The 20,580-nt window shown below is 43.8% G+C and overlaps 2 protein-coding genes across 3 annotated transcripts; both read right to left on the bottom strand.

Moving 5' to 3' along the window:
- Nucleotides 1-1,204: 1,204 nt before the first annotated feature.
- LOC135379010 (peptide methionine sulfoxide reductase MsrB-like) lies at nt 1,205-18,475 on the bottom strand. 2 transcript variants are annotated; one of them, XM_064612242.1, is made up of 6 exons: nt 18,274-18,475; nt 17,988-18,052; nt 17,686-17,795; nt 11,150-11,226; nt 7,868-8,015; nt 1,205-1,520 (listed from the first exon to the last, which is right to left on the bottom strand). In XM_064612242.1, exons 3-6 carry the CDS (start codon nt 17,782-17,784, stop codon nt 1,422-1,424), a joined length of 423 nt encoding a protein of 140 aa, XP_064468312.1. In that variant the 5' UTR covers nt 17,785-17,795; nt 17,988-18,052; nt 18,274-18,475; the 3' UTR covers nt 1,205-1,421. The 2 variants fall into 2 exon arrangements, with proteins under 2 accessions (XP_064468312.1, XP_064468313.1); XM_064612243.1 differs by lacking the exon at nt 17,988-18,052 and having other exon boundaries at nt 18,274-18,474.
- An 816-nt stretch (nt 18,476-19,291) lies between these two features.
- LOC135394008 (uncharacterized protein K02A2.6-like) lies at nt 19,292-20,548 on the bottom strand. The gene has a single exon (XM_064624430.1). The coding sequence runs from the start codon at nt 20,546-20,548 to the stop codon at nt 19,292-19,294; it is 1,257 nt and encodes a 418-aa protein (XP_064480500.1).
- Between the last annotated feature and the right edge of the window lie 32 nt (nt 20,549-20,580).

The following is a 20,580-nucleotide window of genomic DNA, read 5'->3' as shown; positions in this document are numbered from 1 at the left end:
CTGAAGTAGCGACATCGGTGACGTCACAGAGGAGCAGCGAGGGAAGACGCGCGTCTCCCAAGCCAAATGGGAGGGAGGGGTACGTGAGGTCACACCGTGGGTAGTCGTTTTGTGGCTTAGCCTATATTCCGAGCCTATCTAGAGAGAGGAAAAATTCTTTCCCCCACGGTGTTCTCATAATGAGTATGATGCGTATATATTATGCTTCAACACATCAGAGAAAGTGTCGCAACACCTTCAACGTGAATTGGTCGCAGGTCAGTTTTTTTTTTGGGAGGGGGGGATAACCGGGCGGAACCGGGTTTAACCCGAAAAATACTTAGCGATTTTCTCAGACATTGAAACTGGTGTGAACATTATGCGCAGCAGATAAGTTTTAAATCGATGCTTTTGATAAGTCGTCATAAAATAATGATATGCAGGAATGAAGACCTTTCACATTTACTGTAAAACAGGACGCAGGTATTACATGAGTAGAACTTGCAGGACTGACCATGCTTCGTCATCGCGCTAAATTTCTTGTATTCAGTGTTGCTTGTGGCCGTGCTTGTAGAGCCATGAGAGAAACAATAAAACCTCATACTTCCCTTGGTTCTTGGAGCTGTCAACGACGTAGCAATGTGAAGCATGTGGACCTGGGGTACCCGAAACGAACTGGTCATTGCAAAAGCCGCAAGAAAAACAAAATGAACAGCAGCTGCGTACGGCAGGAAGGCAAGAACGGATTCGCCCTCAGTACGGTTTCGCACCTCCTCGCTGCTAGGGGCGCTCTCGTCGCCTCCTTGAAGCACTAGCGCGCGGGGCCTATAAACAGTAATCAATGGAGTAGAAAGCGCCATCTACACCATTCTAAACGTTTTGCTGAAAAAGACGGGCATATACCAATGCACAGTATTGTATTTGTAAATTTTAAAAGCAAATAACAAATTACTTGTGCCAGCACTACAGTACTAAAATCAGTAAAATCTCTTCTCACAGCAGCTACCCTCGAATTATTGCCACTTGTGGGGAAAATTCTGGTGACTTAAAACATGGCTTGAACCTGAACAGCGCTACACCACAAGTACTTGGAAATTAGAAATGACAAACATTAAGTGCGGTAGAAAGACAATTTTTGCTGAGTTTTCTTCTTTTTTTTTTTTTGTAAACCTTAATATTCCATTTAACACTATACTGTAGCTTTCTGAAATAAATGAAGCAAACATACACAGGTTTCGAGTTTACTGGATCGGTAAAGTTGGGAAATTTGGGAGCAGCATGAACAGCTGAGGTCCAAACAAAGATTTCTATGGCTAATCACATATGCCCCCTTTGCACTTTCTGTAGTATTCAAATTTTGAGGTTCACAAAGGAGCTTCACACACGGTGCGTGGTGGATGAATGAAGACTCATCGTGAAGGTTGTTCTGGCCTAGGTCTGGTCTAGGCTGGCCTGAAGTCGAGGGCGACGCTGTTTATGCAGAAACGGAGCCCAGTTGGAGGGGGTCCGTCGGTGAATACATGACCCAAGTGGGAGTTACACTACAATGGGGAAAAAAAAGACTGTAAGCGCAGCTATACATACAGGGTGTCCCAGAAAACGTGTCATTGAATTATAATAAAAAAAACTACGCCACCTAGACTCATGCGGTCAACGGCATTTGTTCTTATTAGGTTTTTGCCACCTTGTAAAGCTAATGTCATGTACCCCAAGTTTAACTATGCAAATATTTGCGAACTGAACTCAGAAATTTGCCAAGGGAAGGTCACTTTTTTTACCCCACCAATATGAAGAGCGTGCCGAATTCACTCAAATTCAACATGAGCATGATGTTCGGCGATTTTTTCGGATGGTATAGCTCCTGAATATCCCTGTCAATTATCATTAATTTGAGTAAATTAGACACGCTCTTCACATTGGTGGGGTAAAAAAAGTGACCTTTACTAGGCAAATTTCCGACTTAAGCTCGCAAAAATTTACATAATTAAACTTACGTTACACGCCATTCACGTGAGGAGGTGGCAAAAACCTAGTAAGAACAAATACCGTTGACCGCATTACTCTAGGTGGTGTAGTTTTTTAATTATAATTCAATGACACGTTTTCTGGGACACCCTGTATATTCCTAACGCAAAGCTTGAGTCTTATTTACCATGTATATTGCTTTTTCCGGCTTATATATACCTACAAAATACTCTAAAACACAAGTTCAAGGCTACACAAGTACGAAAGGAAATTACAGTAGAAGGAAAGTACAGAAAAATAGGCGATGTCAAGTTGCATAATGTAAAACCCCGAGACTAGGGAACACGAAAGGACACACACAAACACGAAGTCTCAAACACAGCTGAAAAGTTTACTTCACATACAAGAATTATATACCCTAGTCTCTGGGTTTTACATTATGCATCATCTTCACCAGCTCGCTTGCTTCCTAGCCGTTTCTTCGATGCAGACTTGTACGTATTTGGAGTATTGTATTTAAAATACTGTATTTTAAATACCATTTGCGGTATTTTGGTACTCTACTCAATGCTTTTTGTTTTGTGTATTTGTACTCTATTTAAAATACATTTTATGGTATTTTCTACTCAATACTCTAATTACATATTTTAGATCTCCCTCTCCAACTTTCTGTCTCTCGCCTTTCCATTATCTTGCTTGTTCAGTGGAAATTCCCTGAATCCATCGGACTCGACCCGGACATTGACCCTTCTTGGAAGTCTCCATTTAGAGATCTTGCCCCGTATGTTCTAATCCTTGGCGGGTGAGGGTTCTATTATGTGTGCCCTGACGTGGTAACGGCGAATTGTGACCTCTCCCAGCAACCCTGCTAGAAGTTTGATTTGTTCTGGGTCACATATACTTAGTGGAGTTATATGATATCTCTTTGTCATCTTTTTGGGACTTGTGTTTAGATGACTCCTATCACACAGAGACGGCTTGCATAGTATGCGTGTTTTAGGTGATTCATGTCACATAGCGGCGACTCGCCGCATTGACCACTGACTGGTGACTTTTTGCGTTCAAGGATAAATATTATCTTAATTGTATTTCAAATACTTTTTGAAGTATTTCGTACTCTATCTTAATTACTTTAATTTTCATGTATTTATACTCTATCTTAATTACTTTAATTTTCATGTATTTATACTCTATCTTAATTACATTCTAAGGTCAGTATTTATTATCTTATCTTAAATACATTTTTGAGTATCTTGTACATGTCTGCTTCGATGTCAAGTTGCCGGTGATGAGTAGATCAAAGAGTGATATTAAACGGTAGGAGCAACTTATTTATTTACACACGGTAACGAGGCTTTCGTGCACGAGACTGCACTTCTTCAGGTTACAAATTTATGAACATGGTACAGGAACATATATGCAGTTGGCGAGGGAGTTTTCGTATGACAGGCTAACCGGGTGATGGGAAGGATGCAAATACAGGTATAAATGAACAGAACATAAATACAAACGAAGGGGTATCAGAAGCGCAACATAACGCGAGTCCAGAGGCTTACACGGGAAACGAGAACGCATGTAGGTGACGTTCCAGGAATCAAGGATACAATTTTTTTAAAAAAATAAAAAGGTTAAATAATAAGGTTAAGCCTTTGGACTCGCGTTATGTTGCACTTCTGGTACCCCTTCGTTTGTATTTACGTTATTTTCATTTTCACCTGTATTTGCATCCTTTCCATCACCCTGTTACCCTCTCATACCTAAACACCCTCGCCAACTGTATACAGGGTGTCCCAGAAAGCGTGTCATTGAATTATAATAAAAAAACTACGCCACCTCAAATCATGCAGTCAGCGGTATTTGTTCTTACTAGGTTTTTGCCAACTCCTCATGTAAATGTCATATATCGTAAGTAACTAATGATAATTGACTGGGATGTTCAGGGGTTATCCCATGAGAAAAAATAGGTTGAATTTTTTTTAATATTTGCGAACTAAGCTTGGAAATCTGTCAAGTAAAGTGCACAAGTGTACGAAGTTGGGGTAGTTGGTATCTTGACTTACTGTTGAATGCAGCAAGAAACACACAAGGAAGAACGAAGTTGGCACCACGGCTGCTTACTCACAACTGACAGAAAATTTATTTCGAGACGGACAAGGAAAATAAAGCATGTACGATGAACAGGTTTGAAGCACGAATAAGATCCACAGCCTCCCCCCCCCCCCCTCTGTTAACACACATGCTTAAAGATAACCCGTCACTATCTAACAATTTCACGCATGGCTGACAAAGTACCGAGCATTTTATGCCCCATTAAAATTTTATATCGTATGTATATATGCTATCTCTTCCAAAGTCAGGTCAATGGACGGCTGGCTTACACACATATCCCCGTTCTGTATTATTAAAGATGCTTCAGCTACCTCCCTTGCTATCTTTTGTTTGAGCATAGCTTTTACCTCTGGGTGTCCAAAAAGTGGCTTGCACCCGCATGTTCGACAGTGGACGGCAAGGTGTCCTGAGGGAGTTGAATTGGACACCGCTGCCGTATGCTCACGCAGCCGTGTGTTGAGGCAGCGCCCCGTTTGCCCAATATATCGTCGTTCACATGAGAGCGGTGACGTGTTATCTTTAATCATGTGTGTAACAGGGGGCGGGGGGGGGGGGTTGGATCTTATTCGTGCTTCAAACCTGTTCATCGTAAATGCTTTATTTTCCTTGTCCGTCTCGAAATAAATTTTCTGTCAGTTGTGAGTAAGCAGCCGTGGTGGTCAACTTCGTTCTTCCTTGTGTGTTTCTTGCTGCATTCAACAGTAGGTCAAGTAAAGGTCACTTTTTTACCCCACCAATATGAAAAGCGTGCCGAATTCACTCAAGTTCATCATAATTGACAGTGATATTCGCGAGCTATGCCATCGGAAAAAATAGCCGAACATCATGCTTTTCGTAGCACAGAACCATAACGCACGATGTCTTTTTGAGCTCAATTGCTCGCAGTCCGACGAAAGGAGGTTCCAAACCCAGCCCACAGAGTGATAGTAGAAAAAGTGACAGTTCCTGAAATTGGGAGAGGGTAAGTGCGATCCCAACGAAAGTCGGACGCGATAAGCCATACCTGCGCTATCTCTTTCTTTGTTGCAGGTGTGGGCTGGGTTTCCAACCTCCTTTCGCCGGATTGACAAGGATTGCGCTGAAAAATTTGACGCGCGCTAGATTCGTAGAGCATGATGTTCGGCTATTTCTTCTCATGGGATAACCCCTGAACATCCCTGTCAATTATCATCAGTTTGAGTACATTAGACACGCTGTTCACATTGGTGGGGTAAAAAAGTGACCTTTACTTGGCAAATTTCCTACTTCAGTTCGCGAAAATTTACATAATTAAACTTACGTTACACGACCTTCACATCAGTAGGTGGCAAAAACCTAGTAAGAACAAATGCCGTTGACCGCATGATTCTAGGTGGTGTAGTTTTTTTTTTTAGTTATAATTCAATGACACGTTTTCTGGGACACCCTGTATATGTTCCTGTACCATGTTCATATTTTTGTAACTTGAAGAAGTGCAGTCTCGTGCGCGAAAGTCTTGTCACCATGTGCAAGTAACAATACTACAGAATTTATCAATCCTGTTTTCTATGCAAAATCATAAAACTAAAACATGGTAACTTGAAAGACGGCTTGAACCTGGACAGCGCTACACTCTTAAAAATAAACTTCACCGCATAGCACGCTCCTAGCCTACCACCATCGCGAATGATATCGTTATCTGCCCTGATTTGTTGGAAATGGGAGGCGTACGCCTTTTCTGCGACAATTATGAACAGCATAAGTGTCACAAAAAAGGCGTACGCCTCCCGTTTTCAACAAATCAGGCAGATAACGGTATCATTCGAGATGATGGTTGGCTAGGAGCGTGCTATGCGGTGAAGTTCATTTTTAAAAGTGTAGGAAGACAATTTTTGCTGTTTTTTTTGCAATTTTAATAAATATTCCATTTAATACTATATTGTAGCTTACTGAAATAAATGAAGCAAACATACACAGAACATGAAAGAACTGGTGTTCTGAGGCTGGAACAACACAGAAGGGACAAATACATACAAAGCCTCAATATGGGTCCTTTCATCTTTTCTTTCATCTTTCATCATTCAAACATACACAGGTTTCGAGTTTACTGGTATTTCACACTATACACCACGTTAAAACTGCACTGACATGGCAAATGCCACAAAGGGCAATCACTGCATACACTGCAGATGCTATGTGTACTCTGTTTGCAATTATTTCCCTAATGCTTTCATCTTGAGGAGAAAACCATGTAAATATTCATTAGGCGTCTTGATTTGACAGGCACTATCCTGGACATAAATTAGCTTTGAAGTGATTGCAGATTGTTTTTCATGTGTGCTCTTGTACTTTCAACTGTAACTAAATTATGATTCAATTTTAACTGAGGTCAGCTACGTTTCAAGCGAAGCACAAGTGACATTGGGGAGGGCTGGTTGCAATTAGAACCTGAAGTTCAAGGGTTCCCAATTCTTCCCCGAATTTTCACCCTGTATTGAAGGTTGCCTCTTTAGGGTGAAACCCGATTTTTTTGCCGTCAAATAGCTCTAACTGGGATGTCCACAAGAATGCTCTAATTTACTTGTTTGGCAGCAAATGCAGTTGAATCACAGTTTGTATCAAACCACTATGCAGTTAGTTCGAGTAACTAAGCCTGATTTATCCCCGAATTTAGCAAACTGGAAGTTTTTTTTCACCCGAATTCACACAAATTTAGTGAACATGCTTATTTACCCGATTTTTTATCCCCTGAATTCAGAAAAAAAAACATTTCACAAAGACTTCAGGCCCTGGTTATGATTTCATGACGATAGGAAAGCGAGAAAAATGGGCGAGGAACACGTAAAGTGCTCTCATGTCTTCGTCGTGCGATGTGTCGCTCATCCTTTCGTGCTTTCCTATCACCATGCATACACTGCTAGTGTAGCCTTAGTGTAGTGTCCCACATTCTTGGTGAAAACAACCGGACGGTGAAATACTACCGACATGATGGCAATTGATGTTCTGAGGCTGGAACACAGAATAGGGGACGAATACATACAAAGCCTCAAGTGTCTAAGAAATGAACGATGAAAGATGAAAGTCACTGAAAAGGTTAGCCAGCTGTACACTCTTGAAAATGAACTTCACCGCGTAGCACGCTCCTAGCCAACCATAATCTCGAATGATATCGTTATCTGCCCTGATTTGTTGAAAACGGGAGACGTACGCCTTTTTTGTGACACTTATGCTGTTCATAATTGTCACAGAAAAGGCGTACGCCTCCCGTTTTCAACAAATCAGGGCAGATAACGATATCATTCCAGATGATGGTTGGCTAGGAGCGTGCTATGCGGTGAAGTTCAGTTTTAAGAGTGTAGGACACGAACCCACAACTTTGACTGATCTTTGTTTCATTCATTATTCTTTTTTCATTTCATTTCATTTCATTTCATTCATTATTATTGATGATTGAGTGACATTTCTGTACTTTTTTTTATCATTGTGCATAGTGTTGCATACATTGTGATTATTTAATGTGCTGCTGTAGGGGGTAGAGGCTTTGTCAAGTCTGCTGTGACTTTTTAGCTCCTAAAAACTTGTGCGATGAAATAAATAAATAAAATAAATAAATATACTTCTGGATTACTGGTCCAGGGCTCTTACCAACTGAGCTAAGCTAACACACAGTGAGAGAGTGGTTAGTTTGTCCCTTCAGATGATGCACCCGTGGAGCCATGTGTATAAGAACCCTGGACCGGCAGCTGGCTAACCTTTCCAGTGGCTTCCTTCTTTCATCATTTACTACTGACCGTTGGGAGTTACATCCTATATAGACCATGACAGCGTTTAGTGTTAAATGAAGTGAGGTTGTTACCCGTTTACAGAGAACTTCCGTGCGTTCCATGCCAGCAGAGGTATCCTCCTTCCTTATAATATTGGACCGAGATTCATCGCCATTCACAGTGCCTAGTGCCATGTAGAATGATGGCCAGCCGCTTTTGGACATAAACTTGTGCTCAGAGCTAGAAAGCGTGCATTGTTTGGTGACCCACATTAGCACATTGCAACGAAGTGCACTGACGCTTGCGCAGATTAAAATGGTATATGACTAGGGAGTGACTTTTTCGGGTTAAAACCCGATTCTGCACGGTTATTGCCCCTCGAACTGACCTCCGACCAATTCGGGTTAAACCCGATTTCTGCCCGAATTCCGGTCACTGTGAAATCCTCAAGTGACGTTTCCACAGAAGACGAACAAAGTTCGCCACGTGTAACACACGTAAGAATGGGTCACTTACTTTCCAAGCAATATACCCAGGTGTTTCAACACTGTTTATGCCTTCGGGGATTGCCGCTGGAAGGTCACGATCTCGCAAAAAAACAACAACAAAAGAACAAAAAAGCTAGGTTAGGAAGGGACTTAATGGACAAGAGGAGAAACAAAAACACCCGATAACACGCGAAGGCACAATTATCGCCCGATTTTTCCCGAATTACAGATTTAAAAATAGCGCCCGATTCTTACCTCCCGTGTCTGAGACAGGCATTTAACCCGAAAAAGTCACTCCCTACTTATGACTAGGGTTCCGCGTTTTCGATTTTTATTCTTGGGCGGGTTCGGCGTATGTTTTTCCATGTTTATTGATTTTCACGAAATCGGCGTTTTTCGCTGTTTTTCCTGGCGTGTACATGGTACACCCGACAGTTATCGGCGACGACGGTCGTCCAACGTGGCGTTGTTCGCTGCGGCGGCGATTTACGGCTAACGAAAAAGTAAACGGAATTTTTTTCACAACCATCGGATTTCTGTATGGTTTTCTGATCTGCATCAGCAACTTGCTGGGGACATGCAGTAATTTATGTCTGTCATGTCCTGGAATGTCCCTCTGTATTCCGTGTTTTTCGATTGAAACCGAATGAAGGAAAATTCACCCGGCGTGTGTTTTTCGGTGTTTTTCGATTAAAACCGAAAACGCGGGAACCCTACTTATGACGCGTGGAATCAACAATGTAGTGATGGAACATGACGGAAATTAACTGTTCCGAGGCTAACACGCAAACAGACGAACATAACACAAGCCTTGAGGTGCCTTTGAACATGAAAGCTTCAAATATGACAGTGATATTCGTCGAAAAGGCCATGTAGTGGCGGTAATTGAACCAGGGACCTCTCAATAGCCGATCAGTGTGCGCTAACTGCTATACGCTATGCTAGCAAGGGCTTGCCGACGACTTGCCGAGGCACCTTATTCAATGACTGGGACATGCCTCAGTAGAATTGAACCTCTGTATTCAATAAGGGGATAAGTCTAAGTATCCCCTTTTTAGTATTTTTGTTGCAATGGCATCTACATACCAGTATGTACTTGCCAAAGAAAGTTTAGGACCGTATTGCAATTTATTGACTGGCTATAGGATGATAAGAAACAGGATATGCATGTGTGTCAAGGGGATGGACAGTCATATCCAGCCCCTTTTCTACACATGCATAAAAATGGTGCAACTTAAATTTTGCTACGATGCCGAAATCAAATTCGACTTCCACTCGTAAAACATGTTCTTCCTACCTCACGTGACCGTGTCAGCACTGGTACTGAGCGTTGTAATAGGAAAAACGTGTGCACTATGCTAATAAATCATAATTTGCTGACCGTACGGAACATTATTTTCAAGATTGTGCTCGTTTAGTAGCACGATAATCGCGATCTAGGCTGCTCCACTGCAACTTCGGCCATCCTGCCATTACCATGAAAATCCGTCTCGTGAAAACTGTTTTCCCTACACAAAAACCATGTCCGTACGGTCTTATATAGAAAAGGGGGATATGTCATGCTGCTGTGGGTTGTTCAATTTCTGCTAAGTCATGCACCCAGAAACGATGCTAACAGGACATGCATGATAGACACATGCATATGTGTTACATATTTTGGATTTGGGTTATTTGAGGAAACTCGTCTGCAATTACTTTACGAAATATTCACTCGCAGTTTTCTCGGTTTGGGATTTTTCGACTTATCCCCTTATTGCATACAGAGGCTCATTTACTTCCCATTACGTTCACCAAATGTTGTCGCCTTGTGTTACATTTTATGTATGTGTATGTGTGAGAAGCAGGGGTGGACCCATGTTAATGACCCCGTTAATGAAGTGCATTCCAGGGCATCGCGAACCCTTGGATTTCTGTATAGATAGCGTATGCATCTAGCCAAACACTACTTTACAACTCATTAATGTACTCACATTTTGATTACTGCTTCTTGGTACGGGGAACAACCACAATATCCAACCTATAGATAAGTTGCTTGTGTTGCAAAACAAATTCCTTCGAATTTTGGATTGTCTACCATATAACAACACCACAACTGGTTTGTTTGAACGGTACTCACTGATTAATATTCATAACCTGTATCGATATAAACTTTTGTGTTACTACTGTACTGCTCATAAAAAGTCCTTTGATAATATCTTATCACTGTTTGACCTCAAAGAGCATAGTTATCCTTATAATCATCGCGCCAAGAGCTTCTGGCATATCTCTCGATGGAGAACGAGATATATGGTGAACAGAGTGTTGCATATATTATATATATTACCATGTATGTTGAACGAATCCTCTATTGATCCATTAACAGTGTCAAAGAAAGATATTCATATTGCATGCATTTATAGTTTACCTTCCACGGATGCTTTTCGAGTCGCTTAACCAATGCCATTTTGTACGGGAGCTATGAAACCAGTCAAGTCGTTACTGCGACTTTTTCTTCACGGCACCCACCACGACGTAAAATGGAAATAAAATTCATTCGTTCATTTTTCTTATGGTGGTCCAGCCTTGGACACAGCGTGCTACATACACTATTTTGGGTCAATTAAACGCTATGTAAAGACAAATTCAGGACGAATCTGGGCATCCCCTCCCTCCCCATCCTGGACCCGTGCCTGGCGAAAAGACGTGTAGGAGAGAATGGTAAGAGGGGGAGAGCATGTCCCATTCATTGAATGAGGTCCCTTTGCAAGTCGTTGCCAGCGCAGCGTAGTGGTTAGTGCACTCGACCTGTACTCTACATACACTAGAGAGAAGGACATACCCATGTCCTTCTCTGACACGAGTATGCCACGCGTTGATTATGAATGATACCAGGAATGTTATGCGCACCTGAATAAATCTGCTCCACACGCGACACAAGTGTAAGTTCCTTTGCCTGTGTGTTTCACCCACTTGCCACGATTTGCCTGTAAAATAGGTCGGGAAAGAAATTTAAACTCTCAGGATGCTGCACTCCTAAAAAAAAAAAAAAACAGATCATTCTGTAAGCTAGGGTTTGCAGGTCTTTGATGAAACAAGGTCAGTTACTGGAAAACAAAAAAAGGAAAGCAGGAAAATATACAACAGAAGCACCGTTTACCACACACCTATTTATTCGCCACACAATAAAGGCTCACACCATGGGAACAATAAAGCAGGCTGCTCATGTTTGGAGCTTAAAGAGGAATTTCAGTGGAATTTAAAGGTATTTCATGTTTCGGGCATTTGTTGCTTCTACACTCTAAGAAAAAACGGTAGAATTTCCTACCCAGAGTTGCAGCGGGACGGTTCTTCTACCATTTCGTGCCAATTCACACGCGACTTTTTCCCCGCGGGTATAAGCAGCGGCGTCCCTTTCCCTTGCTCCTCTCTCTCACGTTTGGTCTATAGGAGAAAATGGTAGAATTTCCTACCCAAGCTGGTAGAACGACAGATTCTATTGTGTAGTTTGTTTCTACTCTGCAGTTATACCCAAAACGTAAAACTGGTTGGAGTAGAAATGTGGTTGCAATGCAGCTCTACCGAAATGGGTAGAAAATCATACCTTTTTTTCTTAGAGTGTACAAATGAAACCCCTCTGTAGAGTGTGGACAGCCTGCACTGTAAACTGGAAAACACCCTTATGGGTGAAAATGGCTTGTCCTATAACACACGCCACTTTTTACACCGTATGGTCTGGAACAACCTTTTTTGGAGGGTGTAATTCTGTGTAAAACACCCTTTGAAAGGGTACTTTTCCTTGAAAATGCCTTCTTTTGCACCCTTTAAACACCCTTTTAGAAGGGTGTAAGATTGTTAAATAATCCTCCTAAAAGGGTGTTTAAAGGGTGCAAACGAAGGAATTTCCAAGAAAAAGCACCCTTTCATAGGGTGTTTTACACAGAATAAACTCTCTAAAAAGGTTGTTCCAGACCACACGGTGTAAAAAGTGGTGTGTGTTATAGGACAAGCCATTTATGCCCATAAGGGTGTCTCTCAATTTACAGTGTGCACGTGTCATTTCACGGGTGCGCTGTGCATGTTGTTTTCACCCATAAAACACTTGAGCCAGGGCTTTACGTAGGATTTTGATCTTTTTTGCTTGGGGGAGGGGTGTGTGAAACTATGTAACCCTGACTAGTTCATGTTGAATTCCTCGAGCTTTACATTTGGCCAGTAATAGAGTTGCAGACTGTTACAACTCAATGTGCCAATTTATCTTCACACAATATTTTAAATGTGCATGGTGCATAAAAACTATCGTGCGAACAAGCCGAGGAAGGAGGTAAAAACCACGAGACACGAAAAACTAATGATCAAAGCCACACAATCTTACGATCTCTTGAGATCGTGTGTGTTTTGTCTTTAGTTCTCTCGGGTTTTTATCTTCCTGGTTATCATGCACCAGCCTGCCTGCGCCCTTTTCTTAAAGGGACTATGAAGTTTCCTGAACCCCCATACTTTTTTTCGATGGAAACTGTTCTTCCCGCAGAGAAACTAATATGCCACAATTTTTTCCGGACGAAATCGCTCCACTCTGCGAGGAGCGCGCGCTGGAAATGTCTCTTGCGCGTTCCTCCTCTCCCGCGCACATTTCCCTGCCGATGGTGTAACTGTACGGACCGCTCTTCGGTTCCCCGTTACGTCACCGGTGTTGCACATGGCAAGTAATGCCGCGAGCTCGCGCTGTGGCTGCCGCCACTGCCGAAATCTGCCGATCGCGCGAAAGCTGCTGTCATGGAGATTTCCACTCCCGATGAACGCATACGCGGGATCCTACGGCGCATGCTCCTGGCGGGATTCCTCGGCTCGGCAACACGTCACGATGACGTGTTGCTGAGCCGGCCGTGGTCGCGTCAAGTTACCCGTTGTGTCTCCGCTCGGCAGCTCGTCACGGCGCGGCGCCAGCTGTCCTCCCTTCGCCGCTCCGTTTAAATTCGCTCCCGAGAAATCCGCTCGCGCGACGAAAGTAAAATTTCGGTTCTAGACTCAGAAAAATGTCTTCTTTCGAACGAAACGAAGAAAAAAATCGTTTCATAGTCCCTTTAAATTCTGTGTTAGCACCGTGAAGCAACTATCAGCAGCGTACAGACATGGACATCAGGAAGGAGTGGGAGACAGCACCCTTGACCTTCTGCAAGTAGGGATAGTCAAGTACTGCCTACGTAATGCGTTGCAGAAGTCTTGCCCGCATCAAATGGCAGAGTGTTTTCAACAACAAACCGAGAGGTTGCATAGTGCAGGTTACCCAACGCATGTTGTGGTATCTGTGGCTGAAGCTTTGCTCAGGCAAATTCGAGCTCATGGCCCTAATCAATTGACTGCACCCGACCCAGACAGAAGAAGGGTAGTTGTTATTCCCTACGTGCATAACATCTCGCACCCCCTAAAAAGATTGGTGAAAGGGCAGGAGCAAGGGTTGTCTTCTCGGCCCCGGGAAAGCTGAGTAAGCTCAGTAAATTGAGTTGTCCCCAGGCTACGCACACATGCAGTACAAAGCACAGAAATCCCTTTGTTCCCTGTGATGAAGGAGTGGTGTATAAGTTACCACTCACTTGTGGAAAATGTTATATAGGCCAAACAGGGCGATGCATTAATGATCGCTTGCGCGAACACCGGAACCATGTGAACAACAAAAAAAAAAGAGAGAGAGATTGCCGTATCGTCGCAAGAAACAAGACTAAACTAACAAGGGAAATAATAGAAGCAGAAAAGATAAATAACCATCAAGAAGTATGCGTTAGCACACCTTCTGTATCTCTAACCGAGAAGGAACTGATCTTCCTCAGAACCGGTGTGCTCAGAACCGGTGCGCCCAGAAAGTGACACGTGTGCTGTGAAGGGTTTTTGCTTTTTTGCTCATTTTCTTCAATAAACTTAGTTGGAAGTTAGCGCCCGTCCTGTCTATTTCTCCGTTCTTTTTCCGTGTATCTTGCGCTCTCAGTTCACATTTCTGCAAGTAAGCTGTCTTAGAGGCCTATCTATATATTGGGGAGATTATGCATTCCCATGGCTAACTCTACAGGGTGTCTTTTTTTAGGCGATACAGATTTTTCATTAAAAAAACTATGAGGGCTATAGACATGCTGTTTTCACTTGTATCACCTCTGGGCCGGCGGATGATCTTGGCCATATGTTGCTCGACCGCCAAATGACTAATTACCTAAAAATCGTTAATTAACTTTTTAATTACAAAAGCTACGAAGTTGTCCCAATGACAACATCTGTTCCTTTCGGTGACCTGATATCGTAGCAGTTTCCAGAACAAAAACCCGTTCAGTAGATCGTCCTCAAAAAAATTCGTGAAGGAACACCGTTTTTTTTCTTGCGCATTTTCTTCATTGCGCATTTTCGGAGACACGTCTTTCCTTCACCACCAATGCGAGATGGTGAAGAAGCCTCATGCGTCGAAGATGCCGCCACAGTGCCGCCTCATGCGTCGAAGATGAGCTTTAACTTCCGGGAACAAAACAAAAACACGTGTATCGGGTGACGCCATCGAACTGCCCTTATCTTATGTTGCATTTTCTTTTAATCTTTTTCCAGGACGCAAGAGGCGACAGTGTGCTCTTTCACCCTCTCACACTGGGGGCAATGGAAAGACGGGTCTCCGACGATGCGCAATGAAAAAAATAAAAAAAAAAGGTGTTACTTCACGAATTGTTTTGCGGACGATATACCGAACGGATTTTTATTCTGAAAACGGCTACGATATCAGGTCATCGAAAGGAATAGATGTTCTCATTGGGACAACTTCGTAGCATTTATAATTAAAAAGTTAATTAACGATTTGTAGGTAATTAGTCATTTGACGGTCGAGCAACACATGGCCAAGAACGTTCGCCGGCTCAGAGATGATAGAAGTGAAAACGGCATGTCTATAGCCCTTATAGTTTTTTTTAATGAAAAATCTCTATCGCCTAAAAAAATGACACCCTGCATGTTTGCACTGTTTAGTATTCTCAAGCTCCGATTTGTGCAGGAGGCACATACAGGATGGATCTCTATCATCTGCTGTATGTCATTACAAGGGTGCACCCAGCAGCGTCACACAAATGAGACACACAGATATTGTACTGTAAAGGGTGTATCTGGAGGAAGAACCACATACAGGGTGTCCCAGAAAGCATGTCATTGAATTTTAATAAAAAAAACTACGCCATTTAGAATTATGCAATCAGCGGCATTTGTTCGTACTGTTTTTTTGCCACCTCCTGATGTGCATGTGATGTAACCCAAGTTTACTTATGTGAATTTTTGCGAAATGTACTCGGAGATTTGCCAAGTAAAAGCCAATTTTTTACCCCACCAACATGAAGAGTGTGCCAAATTTACTCAAATTCAAATAATTGACAGTGATATTATCACGAAGCGAAATGGGCTGGGGAGTCGTCGAATAAACAGCAAACGGTTTATTAAACTACTTGGTAGCAAAAACACAGGAGTGATAGCTCTCTGAATACAACTGAGTCCAAAGCATGAATGCTCCAGCCTGGAGCGCACAAGCATATAAGCGTCGCGTCGAAAAGTCTAGAAAGTGCACGTGCGTTTTCCAGAGAGCAGGCGATGTGTCTGGAATCTTCTTGCTTCTTCTTCTGCACGCACCGGGATGAGCGTACCGTTTCGTGCCTGCCCTGGAAGTCTCTCGAAGATAATTCGTGGCAATATTCAGAATCTATCCCATCAGGAAAAATAGCCGAACATCACGCTTCTAGGGACTTGAGTATAACGTGTGAGGACTTTTTGAGCGCAATCGCTGTCAGTCCGACGAAAGGAGGTTGGAAATTCAGCCCACAGAGTGAGAGTAGAAAGAGTAACAGTCCCAGAAATTGGGAGAGGGAAGGTACGGTCCCAGTTGATGCCGGGCGCGATAAGCTATGTCTGTGTTATCTCTTTCTACCATTCCGGTGTGCGCTGGGTTTCCAACCCCCTTTCGTCAAACTGAAATGATTTCACTGAAAAATTTGTCGTACGTTATCCTCTGCGAGCTTCGCAGAGCTTGATCTTCGGCTATTTTTTCCAGATACGATAGCTCCTCAATATTCCCGTCAACTATTATTAATTTGAGTTACTTCGGCACACTCTTCACGTTGGTGGGGTAAGAAAGTAACCTTTACTTGGCAAATTTCTGAGTTCAGTTGGGAAGAATTTACATAATTAAATTGAGGTTACATGACATGCACATCAGGAGGTGGCAAACACCTAGTAAGAACAAATACTGTTGACCACATGATTCTATTATTCATGATTCATTAAAATTCAATGACACGTTTTCTGGGACACCCTGTATATGAGGAACAAGTATGTGGGGGGGGGAGTAAGGACTAGGATTGAAGAACAGGGACTGAAAATTTTTGTGCCAAGCAAGGCAGTAGGAGCAGCAGTACTCATACTGTCTATAAGTCATGTTGACAATTGAATTTTGGATACATTTGAGCAGATTCTCAAAATTACACACTGTTAAAACAGAACTTCACCACGCTCCTAGCCAACCATCATTCCGAATGATATCATTCTGTGCATTGATTTGTTAAAAAGGGGAAGGAGGCGCCTATCTGGGACAGATTATCTTGTCCCAGATAGGCGCCTCCCCTCTGTTTAAAACATATCGTGACACAGAATGATATCATTGGGTATCATCGTTGGCTAGGAGCGTGCTATGTGGAGAAGTTCTGTTTTAACAGTGCAGAGTAGCGCAGCTTTGTGAACTCTGCTTTGTGTCGCACATACATTGTTGAAACAACAAACAACAAACATGATAAAATAACAAAGAATATCGTAGTGGGCTATACAATGCAACTGACTAACCCTGCGATAACAACACAATGACTAGACAGTACAGGCTATGTGAAAGCCGTTGTGTGAATCCGTAACGTTGTACAAGAATAACTTGGCTGGACATTTAAATATATCCAACATATATGCAGGCATAAGATAATCCAAATCTGATGTATCCTCTTGCCAGGTTCACGTTGAACCACGCCCGCTAAACCAACAAGGAAACTCATACTCGACGTATCTACACTTATCTGAGAGCTCCTAACACAGTGTGTATATTCTTCAGTGTATGTCTGTCACAAATGGCAACGCATGTACACTCTTAAAAATGAAGCCCACCACATAGCACGCTCCTAGCCAACCATCGTCCCGAATGACAACGTTCTCGCCCCTGATTTATTGAAAACTGGAGGAGGATCCTATTTTGTGCCGTGCATAATGTCACAAAAGAGGCTCCTCCTCCCGTTTTCAACAAATCGGGGCGAGAACGTTGTCATTCGGGACGATGGTTGGCTAGGAGCGTGCTATGTGGTGAAGTTTATTTCTAAGAGTGTACGCATGCAAGATCATGTTAAAACAGTTACAAGGCTGGACGCTTCCACAACTGACTGCTTTTCCAAAAGACTTACCGGTTCGGTTCCCTTTTGACGACAGACGCAAAACTGCTCGGGAGTTAATTTTTCCTTCCATTCCTTTTCGGTAATGTCTTTGGGATCCTTCTTGTCCATCGTGCTAACGCCTGCCAAAACCGTGAAAGCCAAAAATAATCAGAGCGTGACGCAAAACAACACAAAGAGGCAGAGCCGACAATCTACGGTTCTCGTTTTGCGACAGTGAATGGGAGTGTCGACGGGCTTCTTTTGCCCTTTCGGCGTTTCGGGTGGCAGCGTTCAACATAAAAGTTCAAAAACCCGTCTGGGTCTTGCGTTACCTGTAACGTGCACACTTCGGGCCGCAAGCCTATTACCGGGTTGCCTGGGAGCACTCCTACGTGCCCTAAAAAGGCATTCGCCTCGTTAAATCCTAATAGTAATAATCCTAATCCTTAAAAAGGGATCATAATCCCTTTTGTACCTGGCCCTCATTTCCTTCGGAAATAAAAATGAAATCAAATCAAAATATGCTGTAGCGCATCGAAGGGTCAGCATCCAATACTACCGACACTGCTCAGCATTAAAGTGTAAACAACGTTGCTAGCCTAAGCACGTAAGACTTACCTTTTTCAAAACACTGTGCGAGCAGCACATTAATGACGTTGCACCACGATGTTCACAAAACTGGCACAGCCGGCAAAGCCGAACTGACGAGACATATGAGCCGGTAATGCCAACGCAAAGCGCAAAGTCGCTAGAGGCGTGCGCTCACGAGATTACAAAATTCTGTTCGGCGGCGATGACTATGATGATCCTGTTGGCTGTTCCGTAATTCCCTTTGAAACTGCGAATTGCGAAATTGCTCTGACGTGGAAGAAGAAGAAGAAGAACTGCGAACGGGCGTACTGCGCGTCCTAGCCTCCTCTCCTCAGATCAGATTCTCCTTGTGAAGAAAGACGACTTGCAACCGCGATGTAAGATATGTTGTCACCGGCTCAGTTTTCTTCCGCCATCGTGATCCCCATCGATGATCACTAAAGATCCAGCGTCAACCGCCCTCGTGGACGTCTCTCTCTTTTTGATATATTTGGTGCAAACCCCGGGACCTCCGGCGTACTACTGGTCAAGAAGTACTGGCGAGACCTACAGGGACGAACTGCCTTTCCGTAACGTATCGATTGACGAAACAGAGCGCTCGAAGAAGAAACGCGCAACCAGTTTGCGCTACAGTAACCCGTACCATCTCGGAGCTCACGTCGCTTCTCACACAGACGCCGTTACCAGCTGGGCAGTTGAAAGAGACGCTTGCATTCCTGGAGCAGAAACCTGCGGCACTGGCACAACTCGATGATCAAGTGCATAACATCGTGGACACGGACCTTTTGGAGGCCGAGTGTGAGGCGTGCGATCGTTACCTTGAGTCAATAACTACGACCACTAATATAACTTCCCATTTATATTCAGTTAGAGACAAAACTCAGTACAGCTTAGCGAAAGCCAGCCACATGCTTCGGCCAAGCTTCGCTTCGATCAGAACAGTGCGCGAGCGCAAACACTTCGTTGTCGTCCTCCTTGTCCAGTCTATCTCAGCTTCTGACACTCCCCCCGGCTTACTAAAGAAATACCGATGCTTTAAGGAAAACTAATTTAAGTGAAAGTCTTTGTAGCGCTTAGGCGTCTTGACTTCCCTGCCAAAACGTCCTCTCTTCCGAGCACTTTGTGCTGCAGGGGCGTTTCCGGACTGCTCTTGCGATGAAAGGTTTGCCGGCTGGTTCACTTCATCGCTATTGTACTCTGCCTGGTCAGAGAGGCCAGCTGGTTCTGCAGGCTGGTGATACTTGCTTGAACATTCCTGTTGAGGGGGCAAGTCACCTGGGCTCTGACTCTGGGGCCGGAGACTTTCATTACTCTCCGCTGACTGACCTTCATGAGTTGAACGGCCGTGCTCGTGTGACTGCGGAGTATGCTGCATGTCGAGTGGAAAGTTGAGTAAGCTTGCTTTGGCTATTTCGCGTGTCACTACATGGTCGCTCTTCAGCAAACGTGGCTTGATGTGGTCCACGTGCCGACGGTGAACTCTGCCGTCTGCAGTTTTCGCAGAAAATGAACAACCACCGGTCTTTTTCATTATAACGGCCGGTACCCAAGGCTGCTCTCCCGCGAAGTTGCGAATGAAGACTAACCGGTCAGGTTCAAGGTCGCGCGACCGTGGAAGAACTTGGGGAAGCTTGTGACTGGATGAGTCATTTTCTGAGTGCATCCAATTTAGGTGCGTAGTCAAGCACCGCCCGAAGAGCAGCTCAGCCGCGGTCGTCCCTGTACTAGTAGACACTGTGGTGTGTTGTTTGAACAAGAAACGTGCTAACCGACACTCGATGCTGCCGTCAGTTAACTCCCTGAGAGCACGTTTGGTTTCTCCGACCATCCTTTCTGCTTGTCCGTTCGTGGATGGGTGGAACGGAGCGCTTGTTCGTTGCTTGATTCCATTCCTTGTATAGAAATTCGCCATCGCTGCCGAAACAAAATTGGGCGCATTGTCTGTGACGATTACCCTAGGGATGCCCAACGTCGCAAAAATGTTGCGTAACTGTTCTATTATGCGTGCTGACGTCGTGCTTCGCATGCGCTTGACTTCGAGCCATTTGGCAATTGAGTCTATGACGATAAGGTACGACCAACCGTCGATAGGTCCCGCGAAGTCCATGTGTAACGTGTGCCATGGCGTGTGGGGACGCTCCAACTCTATGTCCACGAGTGGCGAAGAAGCGCGAGCCCAAGTCTGACACATCGGACGGCTCTTCACCGTTATCTCAATGTCATGATCCAGCTTGGGCCACCAGAAATGGCTTCTTGCTGTACTTTTCATGGCTGCGATACCCGGGTGGTTGGCGTGGAGCATTCTTAACGCTAGCGATTGTGCTTTCTTGGGCA

Source organism: Ornithodoros turicata, chromosome 1, assembly GCF_037126465.1.
Source record: "Ornithodoros turicata isolate Travis chromosome 1, ASM3712646v1, whole genome shotgun sequence".
Lineage (NCBI taxonomy): Eukaryota > Metazoa > Arthropoda > Arachnida > Ixodida > Argasidae > Ornithodoros > Ornithodoros turicata.
Note: the sequence above shows the minus strand (reverse complement) of the source record. Positions and strands in the feature narration are given on the sequence as shown.